Source organism: Drosophila pseudoobscura, chromosome X, assembly GCF_009870125.1.
Source record: "Drosophila pseudoobscura strain MV-25-SWS-2005 chromosome X, UCI_Dpse_MV25, whole genome shotgun sequence".
Classification (NCBI taxonomy): domain Eukaryota; kingdom Metazoa; phylum Arthropoda; class Insecta; order Diptera; family Drosophilidae; genus Drosophila; species Drosophila pseudoobscura.
Window position 1 is genome coordinate 5,663,629 of NC_046683.1, and position 18,138 is coordinate 5,681,766.

General features: G+C 42.9%; 1 protein-coding gene across 1 annotated transcript in view; it reads left to right on the plus strand.

Annotated features, from left to right (window-relative positions):
* Positions 1-15,244, plus strand: part of LOC6901796 (uncharacterized) — a 31,020-nt gene extending 15,776 nt beyond the window's left edge. Inside the window, exons 4-18 of the mRNA XM_033384232.1 lie at positions 1,335-1,644; positions 1,817-2,368; positions 2,443-2,725; positions 4,386-4,499; positions 4,571-4,890; positions 5,171-5,277; positions 5,502-5,895; positions 8,191-8,390; positions 8,468-8,542; positions 9,065-9,231; positions 10,758-10,849; positions 11,437-11,629; positions 11,699-14,082; positions 14,147-14,329; positions 14,675-15,244. Of these exons, the coding sequence (XP_033240123.1) occupies positions 1,516-1,644; positions 1,817-2,368; positions 2,443-2,725; positions 4,386-4,499; positions 4,571-4,890; positions 5,171-5,277; positions 5,502-5,895; positions 8,191-8,390; positions 8,468-8,542; positions 9,065-9,231; positions 10,758-10,849; positions 11,437-11,629; positions 11,699-12,390 (3,318 nt within the window). The 5' untranslated portion in view covers positions 1,335-1,515 and the 3' untranslated portion in view covers positions 12,391-14,082; positions 14,147-14,329; positions 14,675-15,244. The remainder of the gene's footprint in view (positions 1-1,334; positions 1,645-1,816; positions 2,369-2,442; positions 2,726-4,385; positions 4,500-4,570; positions 4,891-5,170; positions 5,278-5,501; positions 5,896-8,190; positions 8,391-8,467; positions 8,543-9,064; positions 9,232-10,757; positions 10,850-11,436; positions 11,630-11,698; positions 14,083-14,146; positions 14,330-14,674) is intronic.
* Positions 15,245-18,138: the final 2,894 nt, after the last annotated feature.

Below are 18,138 nucleotides of genomic sequence, written 5' to 3' on the forward strand. Positions count from 1 at the left end.
TCACAGAGTCTATTAAGGCTAGAGATACCAAATTTGGTATCCACTCTTCTGTTAGATCTCACTATTAAACGTATATTTCAAAACTTCGTTTCCCCTCTTTTTTTTATTTTTTAAGTTTTATTTTAAGCAAAAATAATACAAATTAAAAATAATAATTAAACAATAATAATAATAATAATTAATTAAACTCATTAAAAATCACAAATAATCATTATTCAATAAAAATCAAAAATAATAAGAATAATAATAATTATTCAATAAAAATCAAGAATAATTATTCAATAAAAATAAAGAAGAATAATAATTATTCAATAAAATTCAAGAATAATTTGTATAATAATAATTATTCAATAAAAATCAAGAATAATAATTATACAATAAGAATCAAGAATAATAATTATAATAATAATTATTCTCCGCCGTCTGGTGGAGGAGAGCCATACCGACTAAGTATCGGATATAAATGTAGAGTTGCGGTGGCCGCAGAAACTCACAACGTTCTCCCTCGTTTCTGATTGATTTGGGGCCTAAACAAATTTTATAAACATGTTTCTTGTTTCTTGTTCTTCATGGTTTAATTTTGTTTAAGGAATTTTTGAAATATAGTATTTTGTTCCTGTTTTTATCAGAGGTAGTGCAGTTTTCACATAACTTAAGTATCTTACATCTGGCTATAATTCTGAAATTCTAAAAAGCTGATGAATGTAGCTTTAAATGCTACCCAAACACTTTGTAGGTTAATCTTATAGTCTGGAAAATATTAAGCTTTAATATTCAAAACTTTAAATTTTTTGCGGGAAAAGTAAAAACATATTTTTGTTGGTACATTAATTAGGCATACAAATCGATGGATAAACGGTTAAGGTGCAGCCGTTTGACCAAACCTCACCAACCTAAAAAGGACTAAGCATACTAATTATTTAAGTTATTAAGCGAATTAATTCTGAACAGAGTCCGACAGCTTTTTTCCACTAGCATTAGATTGTATATAGATATTGTATGACGGACACTGCTTGCACTGCTTGACGTTCAGGCGGAAGGCTTGATTTTAATAGTCCAAAGAATTTGTAGATACTCGTAATAATAGCTAACGTATACCAAACCATAGATACATCTATAGATGCAAGCACACAAACACACACACACCCGATCACGCACACACACACACACACACACGCAGTTACAACTTATTCACTTTCTTTGTAAAGCAATCCGCCTGCTATCCTGCCTCCATCCCGCTCTTCGCTATCCCGTCTAATGACTTTGATGCGTGTTCTCTTCTTGCATGTCCCCCGAATATGTGTATTGGCTGTGTGGGTCTGTGTCTGTGGCAGACAGTCGTCGTGGGGCCACGTACCTCCCTTAAAACATATTTCTCGCAAACAAAAGTAATAATAATAGGAACCAAACGAAGTCGAGAAGAAAGCAGAAGAGAAGTGAACAAGAAACAAAGAGAAAGAGAAAGAAAACGAAAAAGAAAACGGAAACGGAAAAGCGGAAAAAAGCGGGATCACCATGGATACCCAGCTGGATGCGCGGGTCCAATTTCCGGCCTCGTTTCCGGAAACGTTCAAGAATTTCTTCGACATGATGAACGAAGACGAGGACCATGCAGAGCTCTTTGCCCACATGCTGGAGGATAAGGTAGCCGCCCCCCCGTCCACGTTCACACAGACGCCACTGACCCCGACCGGTGCCCCAGCGGTCCCTGTCCCTCCCTCGACCACTCAGTGCACGATTAACGCGAATCAGTTACTCACCTGCCGATCGTCCGGCCTTCTATTCCGCCTCTCTCTCTCTCTCGTGTCCATTGCAGGTAATACCCATACCGCGACCCAAGCCCAGAAAGATGAACCCGCAGCGCGGACGCTGCGGTGGCAGCTTCCGAAGCAACAGCGCCAGCGGCCGCTCTGATCGTGACGACAGCACCGATCGCAGCTTCCAGTTTGAAATGCAGCAGCAGCAGCATCGCCAGCATCTGCAGCAGCTTCAAAATGCTCCACGCGGACGCCGCGCCAGCATTAGTAGCGGTGGAGAATTCTATCGCGAAACAAGCGACAGTAACGAGCCGTCGGTCCACTACTCCTACTTGTCCCCCGGACGCATTCACACGCTCCGCTCGACCCATGACCGCAACGCTCAACACCATAACAGTCCAGGCCTCAGCCATACCGGCCTCGGGCCCATGCTTTTGGGCACAAATGTAAGTTCCAGCTCCAGTGGCACGAATATGCAACTGACGCCGGGTCCTGAAGGCGGCGGGGGCTTGGGCGGTGGCGGTGGCGGTGGCGGCGGCAATGTACCGCCAGCAAGCGCCGACCATCTCAGGCCAAGACTGCCTCAAGAGCAGCCAGGTATCCCGCAAGAGGTAAATAGCAGGGTTTCCAGTTTTATTTCTTCTAAAGGATCCCTTCTCCTTCCAACCACATCTGCCTATCCTAGTCGCCCCAATCTTCATTCCATTCACATCATAATTTACAGCTAGAGGTCAGCGCTGGTTCCACAAGTGGCTACACACCACCATCAGTGGCCACCGGTGGATCCTCAAGCGGCTATCACCATGCATACGGGCCACAAATGCAAGTACCGGCCCGGTCAGGAGCCATCCGTCGCCAGCTGCCGGTTAATGGGGCCAGCAGTGTAGCAGTAGCTATCGATGCGTTCGGGCGAATGGAGCTGGATGACGAGGAGCGTAGAAGCTGTACGGATCGCATCTTTGACGTCGGTAAGTGCTTAAACACAAAGGGGAATCTATTTTGTTTTAAGTTTTGCACAACGAACAGGGGCTTTTCCAGTGTTGCTAGAGTAAAACTATACAGCTGCAAGTGCTGAAAAGTGTTCACATTCAATTTATTAAAAAAAAAGCGCACACACATATGTAACTCATTCTCGTATCAAAATCTCCAAAGTCGACAAATGGTCACTCAATCATTGACATTATTTCTTTGACCCTAATGTTTCCTACATAACCAGGATTCAGACACTTTCCTGTATTTTTTGCATAAACACCAAAAAGCGAAGGGCACACCTTCTTCTTAGGACCAGTAAGCGTTTCTTTTTAGTGAATGAGCGAGACAATAACGAACCAAAAACGAGCGGGAACGTGGTGAGCCGCGGAAAGGGCCACGGCTCTACGTTATAGGCCGGCACTCAGTCAGTATATGCATGTGTGATATAATGATTTATGTATTTTATACAATATATTTTAGTTCTTTTTGTACCGTTGCTCGCAAAATGGACGATTTTTTTTTTTTGCCTTCATCTTTTGTGGGGGCGGAAGGGAGCGTGGCAAAATTTCGAAAGAAACTTGATTCGGTGCGATATCACAGGTGCCTCAGACAAAATTTGGTTTCTCTATCTATAGTCACCTTTTAGCTCTATACACTTTGTCCCACGTTTCTCAAATATTTGTGTCCCTTTCAATAAATAGAGATTGAATATTCTAAGTAAAAGCGGCACCCATTGTGCGGAAATCTTGCTCAAATCCAAGCATCGTTTGTGCTTGTACGGCCACAACGAACTTTAGTAAATCACTTTTTTACCAGTTAAATTGATGATGTAGAGATCCCATAGTAAGTACTATGCTAGCCTTGGTTTGAGCGATGGTTTTTTCCGCAATGGGCGGAAATCATCGAATAATCAACAAAAAAAAGACTAGTAAAAGCTGCACCTTATATGGTCTGATGGGGTGGGCGTGGTCGGATCGGTCTGAAATTTATATTGGAAACATTGAATTTTGGAGACAAGTTTTAGACATTGCGACTGTTGTTAGTCGGTTATCTTTGGCATGTTTTTGTCGCAGGAGGAAAGGTTTAGACAAATCGATTAAGTAAGGTCATTCTCCCATAGTTTCATCTAAAATCTCATGTCACGCTCTTTTACATTGAGTATCAGCACTAAGCATATGTAAATGTCAGCAATTAATACTTGGGCTTCCCTGTGAACATCTAAACGTAAAATTAAGAAAACACATGCACACTGACCAGCCCGTAAGAATCCCTCAAGATACCCTTGCCGAGTTTACCGATCTGAGTTCGTCCATGAGTATTGACTCCTTCAGTCTGCCTTTAGCCGTAGACCCTACGTTTTAAAGCTAGTTGTAGAATTTGATGAATTCACCATAAAAATGGCTGGTGTGGGACTCTGCAAGGGTATCGAATGCTTCCGCCCCTCATTTTAATTCATTATTTGACTTTGAGTTGGGGAACATATTTTGCGAGAGACGCACACAGAGAGACACTGAGTTTGCTGGATGGCACGGGTGGATTCACCTGCCAATGTTCACCATCCTAAACTAAGACGCGTTCGTCTCTGTACGGGTCCCTCGGGTAAAGACTACATTAGGTGGTATGCCCACTCAGTTGCGGTTTGTCTCTGTCCGCCAGCCTTCTCATGGATATCTATGTGTGTCTGCGCAGATGCCGAGTGTATGAAAGCGACAGACAGATTTGACGAACCTACGCCTGCGTCCCGCCCAGAAAAGTCTTACAGCAACGGCCGTATGTCCATAGTCACTAACTCTTTAAACATGAACCCGATTTTTCGTGAACCAAACTGTATTCCCTCGTAGAGAATCGCCCACTGTATGAGATGGAGCGTGCCGGGGTGGGTCACCAGCGGATGCTGCCCATACCGCCGGTCAACAGCAGACACAGCGGCGGCTTTCGAAACCGGCCCATCGTAGAGGCGTGGGTCCAGCAGGAGAACGATCGGAATCTAATACGAAGCTCCGCAGTCTCCGTGGTGCACAGCCAGAGTCGACATGCGGACCCGAGGAACATCGAATCCGTGGGGGCCGTACAGGATTGGCAGCATCTGAGAAATATTGAAGCTCCGCCACCGCGATACGAAGAATATATTTTTGCTGCCCAGCATGCAGGCGGCAGCCGGGTAAGTGGTATCCGCCAGTCGATACGAGGGCAGGCGAAGTGTGCGGGCGATAACTTAATCGCAACATATTCGAGAACTCATTTTTCCATAACTTAATTCCATAATTCTTAATCCAGAACTTGCATTCGTTAGATAGTATTGTACAATTATAACGAGTTGATAGCTGAACATTTTCGATAGCATAACAACATTCTCATCACACATTATTTACCTGCAAAACCTCTCAGATCTAGACAAATGTTCATACATCTTTCTGTTTGTCATCTTCCTATGTCTACAGCAAGACCTTCGTCGTGGCTCCGCGGCGGAACCAAACATGCAGCACTCGGTCCGGCGCTATATGCTACAAGAGGTTCATCCACGCAGCTTGCATAGCGTCGAGCACAGGTTGGTTTCAGATGTCAATCCTATGTTTAAGGCTTAAGGCTTTTTAGCTTGGTATTGTACTCACATCGTTCGCAAATAGCGAAGAACAAATTATTTAACTAAGACTATTTCATTTGGCCATTTTTCATACATCCTTAAGAATACTAAAATTGCTTCCATATTTTTAATATTCCTATTCGATTTGAATCTTTAGACTTGTGTAACAATTTTTTTTCTTTGAAAAGCAGAGAGCACGCGGATGTATCCAGGGTTTTGACCATACAGCAAGCCATGTGCGGAGCGGTTTCCCCGCAGTACGGCACCGTGGTCGACCACCCACCACCCTCATATAGCGAAGCGAGAGCCATCGCTGGCGTGGTCCCCGTAAATGAAATGTCCAGCGGACTGGGAGCCAGTGGTTCGGTACCCGTAGAGGCAGGGTGCAGCACACCGAAACGCGCACGCCAAGTGCATATCGAGCGGGAGCCTCCCGTCGGCGCGGCAGCGGCATACCCAGCGCGGGGACAACGGCATAACAGCTCTGGCACCTTGTTGGTGCCGGTACTCAGCAACCGCGCGGCGCACAGCCAGCGAAGGAGAACATCCAGTATGCCGGCCGAGCGCCCCAGGGTGAGTATGTAGGTAAGGATTTCACCAATTATCTTCGAAAACCAATCAATTACTAATCACACAAAATTATTCGATTCGAGCGCTGACAGTTAAGATGCGAGTATCCGTTCACAATCAAGCAGAGCATCAAGTTCAATGAGTGATATGATTTGCAACAATAGTGAAGCAGTGAAATCAAGAATCAAGTAGTGAGAATTATTCATCAGCAAGTGAGGACCACCGAGTCGATCGTGGCGTATAAATCTATCAAGCAGTTCAGTATGTTAAATAACAGGCTGTTATGAAAAGCTCGTTCCCAGTGGAAATACATATATGTATAAAGCAGTGCAGTTCCCCATGCTAGTATGTGTACCATAGCAACGAAAGCAATTAAATAAAGCAGTATCTACCGCTTACTTATCTTAAATACACACATGCATGAGTCCTGACAACTATTACGCCTAATAAAGCATAGGGCTATGCTGCAAGCAGAGGACGAGCGCCACAACACTTCGGCGCATCTGCAGCTCCCGATTACTTATTGGCAAACACTTGGATGTCTTTAATCCGTTGTCACGTCCCGAGCTCTGTTCATGCCATTTCCATGCACACCATAAAACACATACATATAGAGTCGTGTATGCGCCGAGTCTTTTGGGCGTGGAACGTGTTCCGTGCCAGATTCGACGAGAATTCCAGGTTTTCACGCCAGGCAAAGTTTTTTGTGTCGCCTGCAGGGCAGGGCTTTGCTTGTTTGCCCATGCAAAGGCGTGCAAAGGAGGCGTAAAAGTGTGAAAAGGATCTGCGACTGCCTTCGACAGTTTTCCTTTTCCGTCGTCCGCTCCACGCTTGACATTATTCTCCATTTAACGCTTTCCATTCGCTTCGGCGTCCAGGGTCCCTGGGACGTGCCTGCCATTGATTCCTTTTGAAGGTTTCGCCACACTCCGCTTTAATTGCCAGTTGAACGTTGCAAGTTGAAAGCTGCAAGCCACAAGCAGACTGCACTTCAGTTAGATCCGATGATGCGCCGCAATGAAATCAATTTCGAGACTCTTGCTGTCGAATCAAAAAAAGTTTGCGCCTAGAAATGATGAAAAACTTTGCCTCCAACGAGACACAGTGAAATAGTGCGAGCGAGAAAGTGACAAGGCACGGGTTAATGCTCCCGGCTGCTCCACTTTCAGCCGGCTTCCCATGTGGCAGGGTGGAAAGCAAGGCTCACGTTGCACAGTTTGCACTCGAGCAATTTCACCAAACTAATTACATTAGCTGCAGCGCCTACGAAAGTGTAGGCCCCCGATAAAGACAGGTAGCCATGAGGCAACTTAATGACACACGGCCATAAAGACAGAGAAATAGCCGGTGAGGTGGCTCTTGACTTCCTCCTCTTTATTGCGTTGATTTTTCAATGTTCCCAAAAAAATATGCTGGAAAGTAGAGTGAACCTGCCACATGGGGATCTGCGGGGTGGCCACCCGAAAAGCTGGCAACAGCAGTAACTATCCTTGCGCCCGTCCCTCGAATGAGTGGGAGCTCGAGCAGGCAATGGATAGTGGAGCTGGCCCAGGATAAGGAGCAGGAGCAGAAGCAGTAGAAGTAGAACAATGTATCAAATGTTCATTCATGCTGAATGGTGAAAACTTGCCGTCTAACATACTCGCACTCTTACTTCCACACATATTTATATACAAATATCCCTGGATATTTGTGTAATCCCTTGCCTCCAAGACCACTTCTGCTGCCCTCTACGAGCATCTATCTGTGTGAACGCATATATTTTTGCTGGCTTCCTCTAACTATTAAGCATAATCCACTGATGAGTTGATGAGTTTTACTACTTGCCTTAAATGGCTCTTGTTTCCCGAGCCCCGATCCCCTAGACTCCACCTTCAGCCTGGATGCTATCTGAATGCTGGCTGGCATTCTCTAGAGGCGTCCTCCGGAGCCAAAGCAGAGCAAAATATGAACAAAATAATGTTTTGCACATTGTGTGCTCGTTAAGGATAAGTTTAGCTTAGCCCCTCAGTGGTGGGCTGGCCCTTCTATAAATCTACAATTAAAGAACTAGGACTCATCCGGAATAGATTCCGCCATGCTTCATTACGATAAAAACTCATGATTCAGCTCTTTTTTTTGCAGATCCTTGATTGTGGTGCTAAAAGCCAGCGTAAGGTCGCTTAATTTAACCTCTTTTAACCACAGATGGACATCCTTTGTATAATTGGCAACTTCTTAAATTGAAATCAAAAGTAAATCAAACAAATGATGATTTTTCTGGGTTAAGAGGGTGTGAGCTCTCTATCAACTATTTAATGGTGTTAGTCACTTCCTCTCTTGCCTCTCTCGTCCTCTCCTCCATCTCTTCCATCTGCATCACTGTCGTCCTCTGCCTTTTCCCAGCCACAACGCGCGGAGGTGCGTCAGGCGGTGAAACATGCAGAAGATCAGGGCATGGAGTACTACCGCCTGCGCAGTTTTAGTATTACCTCGAACGGGGTATGCAATTTAGGGGACTCCCTGCGGTAAGTTTCGAGTGTTGTGCAAAGATGTACTCTCACGATGTCTGTGTCTACCATCCTTGTCACCTTTGTTTTCACAGACGCCGCAGGTCACGCTCGAACAACTCAGTGACATCGGGGGGTACCTCTTACAGCGGCATTCGATACTACAATAGGTGAGTACCAACAAAGCATGTAAATCAAGCAGCAAATACTACAAGCATAGTATGTACTTCATTGCAAGCAGTATGTGGCAAGCAGTGCATAGCTAAAAGTGCGCGGAAAGACGGCGGGACGCATTAATTTGTTTATACACGACAATAAACCCACACACATACACCACAGAAATGGCGTCACATTTCCATCTGAAGCTGCGGCACCCCGCGGCAGCACGCTCACCGAATAATTTCATACAATTTTCACACACAGCACAATCTCTTTTGTACAGAGGTCCCCATCACCGGGGGACAAAAAAAAAAGAGCAGGAGGTGGCCATCTGCACCGGGATGAACGTCAACAATGCCGAGAATATTGTCAAAGGAACTCGGCATTCACCGCTGTTTCCAGTTGCTTATCATGTTTTCCCATTTTTGATATATTTATTTATTTTTTCCTCTTTTTACGCGCTCTACTTATTATTACTTATGTTACTTGGTAATACTGTCCCATCTTTTTTCTTTCCGCCCGAAACTATAAAGAAACGCATCGGGGAATATCATCGAAAGGGCCCTATCACAGCAGACACTGTCCGGAGAGCCGCCCACCTTCAGAATTGCTATGCTTGGTAGTCCTGCGGTTGGGAAGTCAGCCCTATCGTTCCAGTTTACCACCTCGGACCATATTTGCGGCTACGACCTAAGTCTTGGTAAGTGGAATACTACTCTGAAGCTCACAAACTATTTGTTGAATAGCATCCGCGGTGTCCTCGTGGTCGGGAAGGATATTACAATGTGCTTTTGCAAGGTTGGCGGGAAATAATAATTTGGCTTATTGCCTTCGGACAAAAGCCTGCAGTCGAACGGTTCAATTATCATTTGGATTTCAAATGTAATTAAATGGCTGACTCTATTGGACTACATTAGAGTCTTGCCCTTTGGGAAAGTTTGCCAAAATTTCATTTACATCACAGGCATCAAAATACAGAGCAGAGCCGCATTTCGCATTTCGAATACGTGCAACACTCTGCATGATACCAATCTGCGGACAGGCTGCGAGACACTATGGAAACGGGAGTGAACATCAAAAGCACGCCTCCAGTCCATTAGTGCCTTGCTCTCGGCCCTTGCTGTCGTGCTGCGCTTCAATTGCGCTCCGTCTGCTCTCCGGATGGCTGATGTGTGTCTCGCGTGCACCACCATGTCCGGTATTCGTATCTCTCTGCTCGTCTGTGTTTCGTTCTATTTTATTGGTTTTGTTTGTTTGTTGTTTTTTGCGAAGCCTTTGAACAAAGGCTATTGACCAGGACCTGGGCTAAAAACGGGCTCTCCAGAGTCTGGATGGAATTCTGATGCTTTCCCGTCCGACACAAATACACAATAATATAATTTCACATGTGCATATGTTAATTAGCAAAGCAAGCTCTGACATATTCGAACGCAACCGCGATAGCTTTCCTTTCCACGGACCAACTAGAAGTCGTATTAGCTGTGTTGGAAAAGTACATAGATACAGGACGATGACTCTGCTTTTTTTGGTTGATTTTCCCCTGTGAAGTTCACTGCTTTTGAATGCTTACTGTAAGTGAACTGCTTGAACAGGTCGAATCGGTTGAAGCAAAGGCTTAAAAAAGTTGATGGAAGTGCTTTGTTTTCTTACAGGCTCTACGAAATCTTTGAAACATTTATTTGTTTTTCCGTTTCGTAGTAGATGTTTAATTTTTCAATTGAAAATATAATCAATCTTTCTTAGATTCTCTCTGGCATATTTTCACAGTTATTTGTTCCTACTACTTATTAAGCTTCTCAGAAATTCATTTTTCATTCATTGTTATCGGTGACAAAGGCTGATGTAGTGAATATGAACTTCCCTAGACCCGTGTTTATATACGGCTCCGTGCTTCGGCTTTTCAGAATTTGCACACAATTTGAAAGTACAAAGGATTTATTAGCCTTGTTTGCCGGATTGCCAGTCCGCAGCTCAATGAAATTCCTCAGAACTAGATGAGATGTGTATTGGCATTGGCAGGCATAAGCGGGGGGTACCTCCTTTTGCTTGGAAACTCGGTCATGCCTGTGCCTGTACCTGCATACCGATGCAGCTAGCTAGAAATTGAATATGGTTGTCTGTGGCCACTGCCACAACAACTTGGTTGCAAGCACATTGCTTTCATTCGGCTCTGATTCAATTGGTCTTTCCACTTGAACAATGCTCTCGTTTTTCGATATCCCGCAGAGATGGAATATGGACAGAAGACGGTGTCTGTACTGGTGGATGACGTTGAATCGGACATTGAAGTTGTGGATCATCCCGCCTGCGAAATGTCGGTAAGTATATTCGGGGCAATCATGAATTATGTTTTCCAGTGTCCTTCATGTCTTTCCCCGTCTGCCTCTGTCTGTGGCCAGTCTGGGTGTGTGGCAGACACAGTTGAAGCTTTTACCACGCTCCTTTCTGCTGCTCCTTCGCAACCCTCTGTGATACATTTGTCAATAATGTCATTAAGACTCGTTCTTCTTGAAGCGATACACTTTGGTAAATGACTTTTAGATGACTGGAAACTGTTTGCAAGTTGCGACAGTCCCAATAGCCAGACAATTACGATCACACAAATAGGTGCTTAAGCGTTCAAGTACAATGATGAACATATAAATAGGGAAAGTAGGAAAAAATACAGGAATCGAAATTCGAAAGAGGCTTCTAGGGCTTAGTTTAAATCTTAAGGCTTTTATTATTCAATTGAACCTCTAACCAAGTGCCACCCTCCCTCTCCCTCTGCCCCCCATTATGGTCCACCAAAAAATGCATTAGATTCATTCAAAATGCATTCGTAACTTTTCTGTGCCACAACGCTCATCTGTTCTCTCTCTCTCTATCGCCTCTGTCTGTCTTTGCTGCCCTCTCTCTCCTTTAGACGGAGGCTTTTTGCGCTACATACGACATCGACCTGTTTGTGGTCGTCTACTCTGTGCTGGACGTCTACTCGTTCCGGAATGCGGAACGCGTGTTGCATTATTTGCGGGAAAACGACATGCTGCTTAGCCGCGGCGCCATATTGGTGGGGAACAAGGCGGACCTGGAACGCCATCGCGCTGTGCCCCAAGAGAGTGAGTTTTCGCTCTATCCGAAGGCACCTCCTCTTCTGCGTCCCTTTTCTATTCTTGCCCCCATTTCAGTGGGCCACAAAGTGGCCACGGAGATTCCCTGCAAGTTCATCGAGACGTCGGCGGGGCTGTGCCACAATGTCAATGAGCTGTTGGTGGGTGTGGTGGCTCAGGTCAAACTGAATCCCCAGCGCCTGAGCATGCTCAGTCCGGCCGACCTGGAGCGCGTGAATATGCAGAGCAGCATCCAAAACCACAGACGCATGCACCTGGAGCGCCAACTGAGCATGTGCCAGAGTGACCACGGGCTGGCTCCGGATGCCGAAGACGACCCCAATCGTCCGCACATCAGTCTGCGAGACATTCTGAATGTGGGAGAGAGTGATCTGGAGGACTCCGGGGAAACCTATGCCCAGCGGCGACATCGCCTCATGACCCGGTTTGAATTCCTGGCGGCCAAGATCCGCAACGAATCGGTGACACCGATCAGCCCTGTTGGCAAGCGATGCTCCATCGGCGCCGCGACCTCGGACAATAAGGTCGCGAGACTGCAGCGCCGGGCCATGGACGACTCGCATCTAGGTCGGCGCGTGTGGGCTCGTCCGGAGTGCAGAAAGCACCTGTCCCTCTTCAATTGCAACGGCAGGGTCAAGAAGATGACGGCACGCACCAAGACGTTTGTTTCGTCGCTGCTACGCTTCAAGGCATCCCACTGGCTGAGTCGTCGCACCTCTTCCAGCTGCACCGATCTCTTTGCGATTTAAATGGATTGATAGACATATATAGAAAGTAGTGGGGCTTGGTGTGGGTTTTGCACGGATAGGAGTTTTAAGGTAACGAATAGACTGATTTTACACAAAAGGCAGCAGAGCAGGAAACGCAACTACGGCAAAGGAAGGGAAATAAATCAAACAAAAAATCATCAATTACGTACAATATTTGCCTTTTCGGTTGTTTCCAAAAACTCTCAGAACATGGTCCGATGGCACACCACTTTGGATGCCTAAATTGTATCCCCTATTGGACGAGCAGCTAACAAAAATATGATGTCCTTCCGTTTACCCAAAAACACTCCAATTGGCAAACAATAGTACATACATACATGTGTACCTAATGCAAATTCAACGCGGACAATATTTATTATTATACATATTATTTATTATTATTATATGTATATATTATATTACTATTATATTATACATATTACTATGATTACTATATATTATTATGATTATATTATTATTATTATAAGAAACGACCCTGACAACTTAAAAACGTGAGAGGAAACCCGAAAATGGCACAAATGACTGGCACGACCAGCTAATACCGGACATGACTAGGCAGCTTCTTTTTGTGATGGGTGGACAATCCCTTAAAAAGAAGAGCAGACATCAGAAGCGTAACAAGCCACAGGATCAGACATAGAGCAAATCCAAGGCCTATAAAACTTGAAATGAAACAGCTACCACAAAACATTGCAACACGAAAACACAATATAATAGCACAAGAAGATTGAAAACACTGAAGGAGGAGTAAATCTTGAATTTTATGCAGAGCAGTACAAGGGCTGTGCAGAGGCACAGCAGATGGAATTTTTTTTTTTTGAATGCCCAAACAAAAAATAATATAAATAAAACCAAAGTAGACCCACGAGATGCTACACATACAGAGAAAAGAAACAAAATCTTACACAACATTAAATAACGGGAAAGCCAAGAGATGGTAAGAAAATAGGAGAGAAATATTTTGCAAGAACCCGAAGAAACACACAAAAAATATAAAACAGCAGGCAAAAAAACACACTTGTATCCGGGGGAAAGAAATTAAAAAACTACAACAAAAATTTTATTTTTCAAGGCATAGCAAAAGCATGTTTGAGAAATGAGCTCAAACCATATATGCCAAGAAAATGCAGAAAATACAGCAGAAAGTTTTTTTTGAAGGGAATTTTAAAAAATCATATTCAAATTAAAGAATTCAACTAATCTCTAACTATAGTGCATAAATACAAACAAAACAAGGAAAGCAAAGTCAGATGCTGGAAAAAAAAGAACAGCAGCGGGTTTTTTAAGTCGGTAAACTCCACAAATAATACCCAAAACACACAATTCCCAGAACAGAGCTAATGCACGGACATAGAGTTGGGCTAAAACAAATGAAAACGGTGAATTTTTTTTTTATAGAAACTAAGAAAAGTATATACTTATCACATATTTGAACATATACTCAGAAAAACAGTTTAATCGAAAAGAAAAATGTTTGTGAATCAATGTAATCAATGTCTACAAATATCAATGCGAAATTTCTTAACTAATAATCTTTATACATATGTACTTGAATAAGAATAAGAACGCAAATCAATGAGCAGGACATCTAGAGAGCTGTCCGTTCCAACATTCGCAGGACCTAGAGCAATGGTGGACGAGGCTATCAAGTGCAATGTGAATTCGGAACAGGTGAGCGAACTGCGAGTCTGGGCACTTTAAGTACTGGGTCCTAAGGATACCTCTGTTTTGACAGGAGCAATGTTAAAACGGCGTTGGAATATATGGCCACTTAGATGACGAGATTCCAATAGCTCCGGACAGGACAGTGCATATAGTTGACAGCTCGTTGGCCATATCAAATATCCAATAATTATCAACCCTACATTACTCTTTAAATGTATTCGGTGTTGTGATAAAAAGAAAATACTTACAGGAGGTCAAGTATAAATAACTTTCAATCTTAGTTCCTCATCTCAATCGCCGCATAAGCCAGCAGAGACTCACCAACCATACCTTGTACCTCAACAGATCCATAGACCATGTTACCCCTCCGAGGGAGGTAGGTTACTAGGCTCTGGGGAGACAACTATCAACTGGCAACAGTCTCCAAATATTAACAGTGGCCGTGTCTTAGAATTTTGATTTAATGAAATCTCCTTTTAGAGAAAGTTCAAAGATTATTTTAATTTCTGACTCGTATAATCATCAGAGCATTTAAGCAGTTGAGTCTTTGATTGTTCTTAAATTCACTTGATTTTTTGCTTGTGCTTATTGTTTGCAGATTCCAGTTTGAAAAATGAGTAAAAGCATGTTTAACCAGATGGGGGAGAGTGACGACACAATAACCCCAAAAAAAAAAATCAAAAAAAGGCCAACCAAAAAAGTGTGGACAGTGCAACAAAAACAGCAAATGACAGGGAAAAAGCGGAAGCAACGCAGAAGAGCAAAGTCTCCGTATTGTTCTGGGGCTGCAGATGAGACTGAAAAACGCCCGGAACGGAATGTCAACAGAGTGAATGCAGGGTACACAAGAAAGAACTTAAACAAATTGAATATGAATACACAGAGACGCAGAACATACGAGTGTGCTTGTACTAGACTACTTCAAACATTTGAAATGCTCGTGTGTTGGGGAAGCTCCGACCAGACAGGACTGGAAGTACACTAGTTGGAAACGTGACTATGTCTGAGCCACTGGAGGTGGCTACTTCCCAACTAATACTTGTCACAACATCAACAATAAACGGGAAAACGGAGACGAGGAAAAAGCGGCAGCGCCAATGAAATCAATAATTTTTTAATGTCCTCAAGAGATGGAGTGTATGGACTGTATGACGGGTAATCGGAAAAAGTAAGATATGCCGTCCGTATATGGTAAGGGTATCCGTCAATAAGTAAGCCACAATGGAGGCTCCATCCACAATACCATATTGAGTGCTTCTAGCAAGCATGTAATGAGAATTGGAGAGTTATCCGCAAGTAAACCAATTTCGTCAGTGAGAGAGATTTATGCGTGGGAAATGGGAAGGAAGGATCGGCATAAACATTGACAAACACACACGAACAACTGGTTGGTAACGACAACGACCCCCTTAAAGACATGTCCCAATTTATGACTGATCTAAGGAGTTTCAAATTTAAGAGACACTGAAAGACCCGTCACATATCCCTCATTATGTTGTGCCCCTTTTGGGAAACAAGGGAGAGAGATGTGTACGTTTGTATTTACCTACATTTGATCTATTTAGACCTTATATATATGTGTACTTATATATCAATATACTCGTATTCTCGATGTATTACTATATACTATATACTATTACTGTACAATGTTTGTTACAATTTGTGCTTTTTGTGAAAAAACTATACAATATTTGTAAAAAATGTATGCTGAACAAAACTATACACAAATTTTTGATTAGAAATGAATAGTATTTTAATAGAATGGTTTTTGACGGGCAGCACGGTGATTTCGATTCCACATCGGGATTCTTCCCACATTTGTATTCCAAACTGTATTTTATTACAGATCCTTTAGATTGTGAATACGTACATTTTTTGCAGAAGGTAACAAACGTTGTTGTCGGTACGTCATATCGTACGTGTGTATTACGAAATCACAGGATTTCAATACCAAAGACGAACAAATACCAAAACTATGTACAAAACAAGAACATTTATGCGAGTTCCTAAAAAATTATAAGATATTATATTAAATGCAAAAAAAAGCCATCGGAAGGTAACTTCCGATTGGTTTTAAGGCAAGAACCACAGGTCTGGTTGAGTAGATCACATCTATATACTTAGAGACCTAGTGTTGTTGGGAATTAAAGCCACTAACAAAATTTATTTTTTGAATAAGACAAAAATGTCCAAAATTTTTAGAAAGCTTCAAATTTGATACACAATTATATCTTCAGGTATTGGCCTTGTTGTGAACAAATCAAACATCATAAATAAGGTCATACGTTTATCTTTCCAGCCTATTTAACTTTATACACTCCCAGCAAACCAAACGCTCACAAATGATTCGCATACGAGTCAAATGCGAGACTTAAACCGACAAAACGCTCGCATTCGGCACGTCATCTGTCGACACGTGATCACAGAGCCGAAGGCGCATTGCCGGACCGAAGGCACACGAAGGCGTGCTGCATTTTGTTGGCTTTCGATCGGCAGCGCAGTCGCAGCGCACTTTACCATTGTAAAACTCTCGCTTGCGAGCATTTTGCGAAACTTTGCTGTTGGTTTGCTGGGTTTTTAAGTAATGAAAAAGATTTTTGAAAGTGCATTGCAAATTCTGAGTATGGGGATGTATTCTACTCAAATTTTTGTTCCGTGCAAAGTGAAAAATTACTCTCGCAAGAAAGCACAGAAGCACAGCAGGTATCGATTGCCAAATCAATGTATTGTTTATGGGAATTCAAATGAATGTATACACCGACATGTTTATATCCAAGCTTGGATGACAATATATTAACCACAAGAATACATATTTAATCAAGTTGCAGTAAAAATACAAAAATTTAGGCTTAGATGCTTAAACCAACTGTGTTCTCTCATTGGGCGGAAGAGGGAGAATCATTGAAATTGACTCCATATTGCAGGTCTTCCACTTAATGAAGAGGGGGAGATATCCTCCGCCGATTCCACGTTACGTAACGCATGGTTTAAAATTCATTTAAAACTTTACAAAAGGTTCTTATTCCGGCGGACAGTCCCATCCTTGTAGTTTGAGAATGAAGATACTTCACGCAGATACTTCCTCCCGTCGCTTGTTTCGAGTTTTGGCCTTAGAGATGTGACCCTGGCCAGCTTATATACCTTATATACCTTTAGAAGTGCATTAATTGTACTGTTTCTCCTGTGACTAGGCCTAGATTTGGTAGCCGCAAAAGCCGCAACATATATTTACTAATTGAACTAATTGAATATTTTATACAGGCTACTACTGCACGCAGTGTAATTTATGCCCAGTTTATTGTGTTTAAATGGAATTGTAATGTAAATTTAATTAAATTTTACTGACAGGGGGACAACAGCAAGAACCCCACCATTGCATTTGACAATTACATTATAATTACTAGTGGTTGCCATACATAAGAATTGGACATCTGTCATAAACATAAACAGCTAACAAACAGTCAAAGAGCTCTCGCTCCGCCAAAATGGGCTACTTAAATGCATTCCAGATATCCTTGGGCCATGGCTAACATAGCTAGGAAAAAAGAGCCACAGAAACAAAGTCAGAGCCAGGAAAATAGGGATATATATAAACTTGCTGACACGGAAAATATTATAATTATATCATAGGAATATTCAATATTTGGCTCTACTCGAATTCGAGCGGAAAAAACGAAGCGGATGTCTGCGTTTGTCTCCGTACCAAATGTCCTTGTTGATTTCGTTTTTCTCGTTCATCTCGGGCGTCTTGTCGTTGAGATTTACGCGACGTGCTCACACGCACATTTTCGATATCTTAGTCGATTCATTCGCCTGTTCTTTCGTATCTACGATTTAGCCTTATTCGTTCAACGACACACAAAATGACCAAAATGCTGTCCATACTGGTGATAGTCGGTATGCAAACCTTTCACGGACACAGAACACGTTACACCCACTCAAATATACCAAAGAATACTTGCTTACCTTTTGTATGGGCTATTTTGAAATTGTTGATAGGAAAGTAAAAAATACTTTACGACCTATTCGCATACCTACTAAATATAAAAAAATGCATTAAAA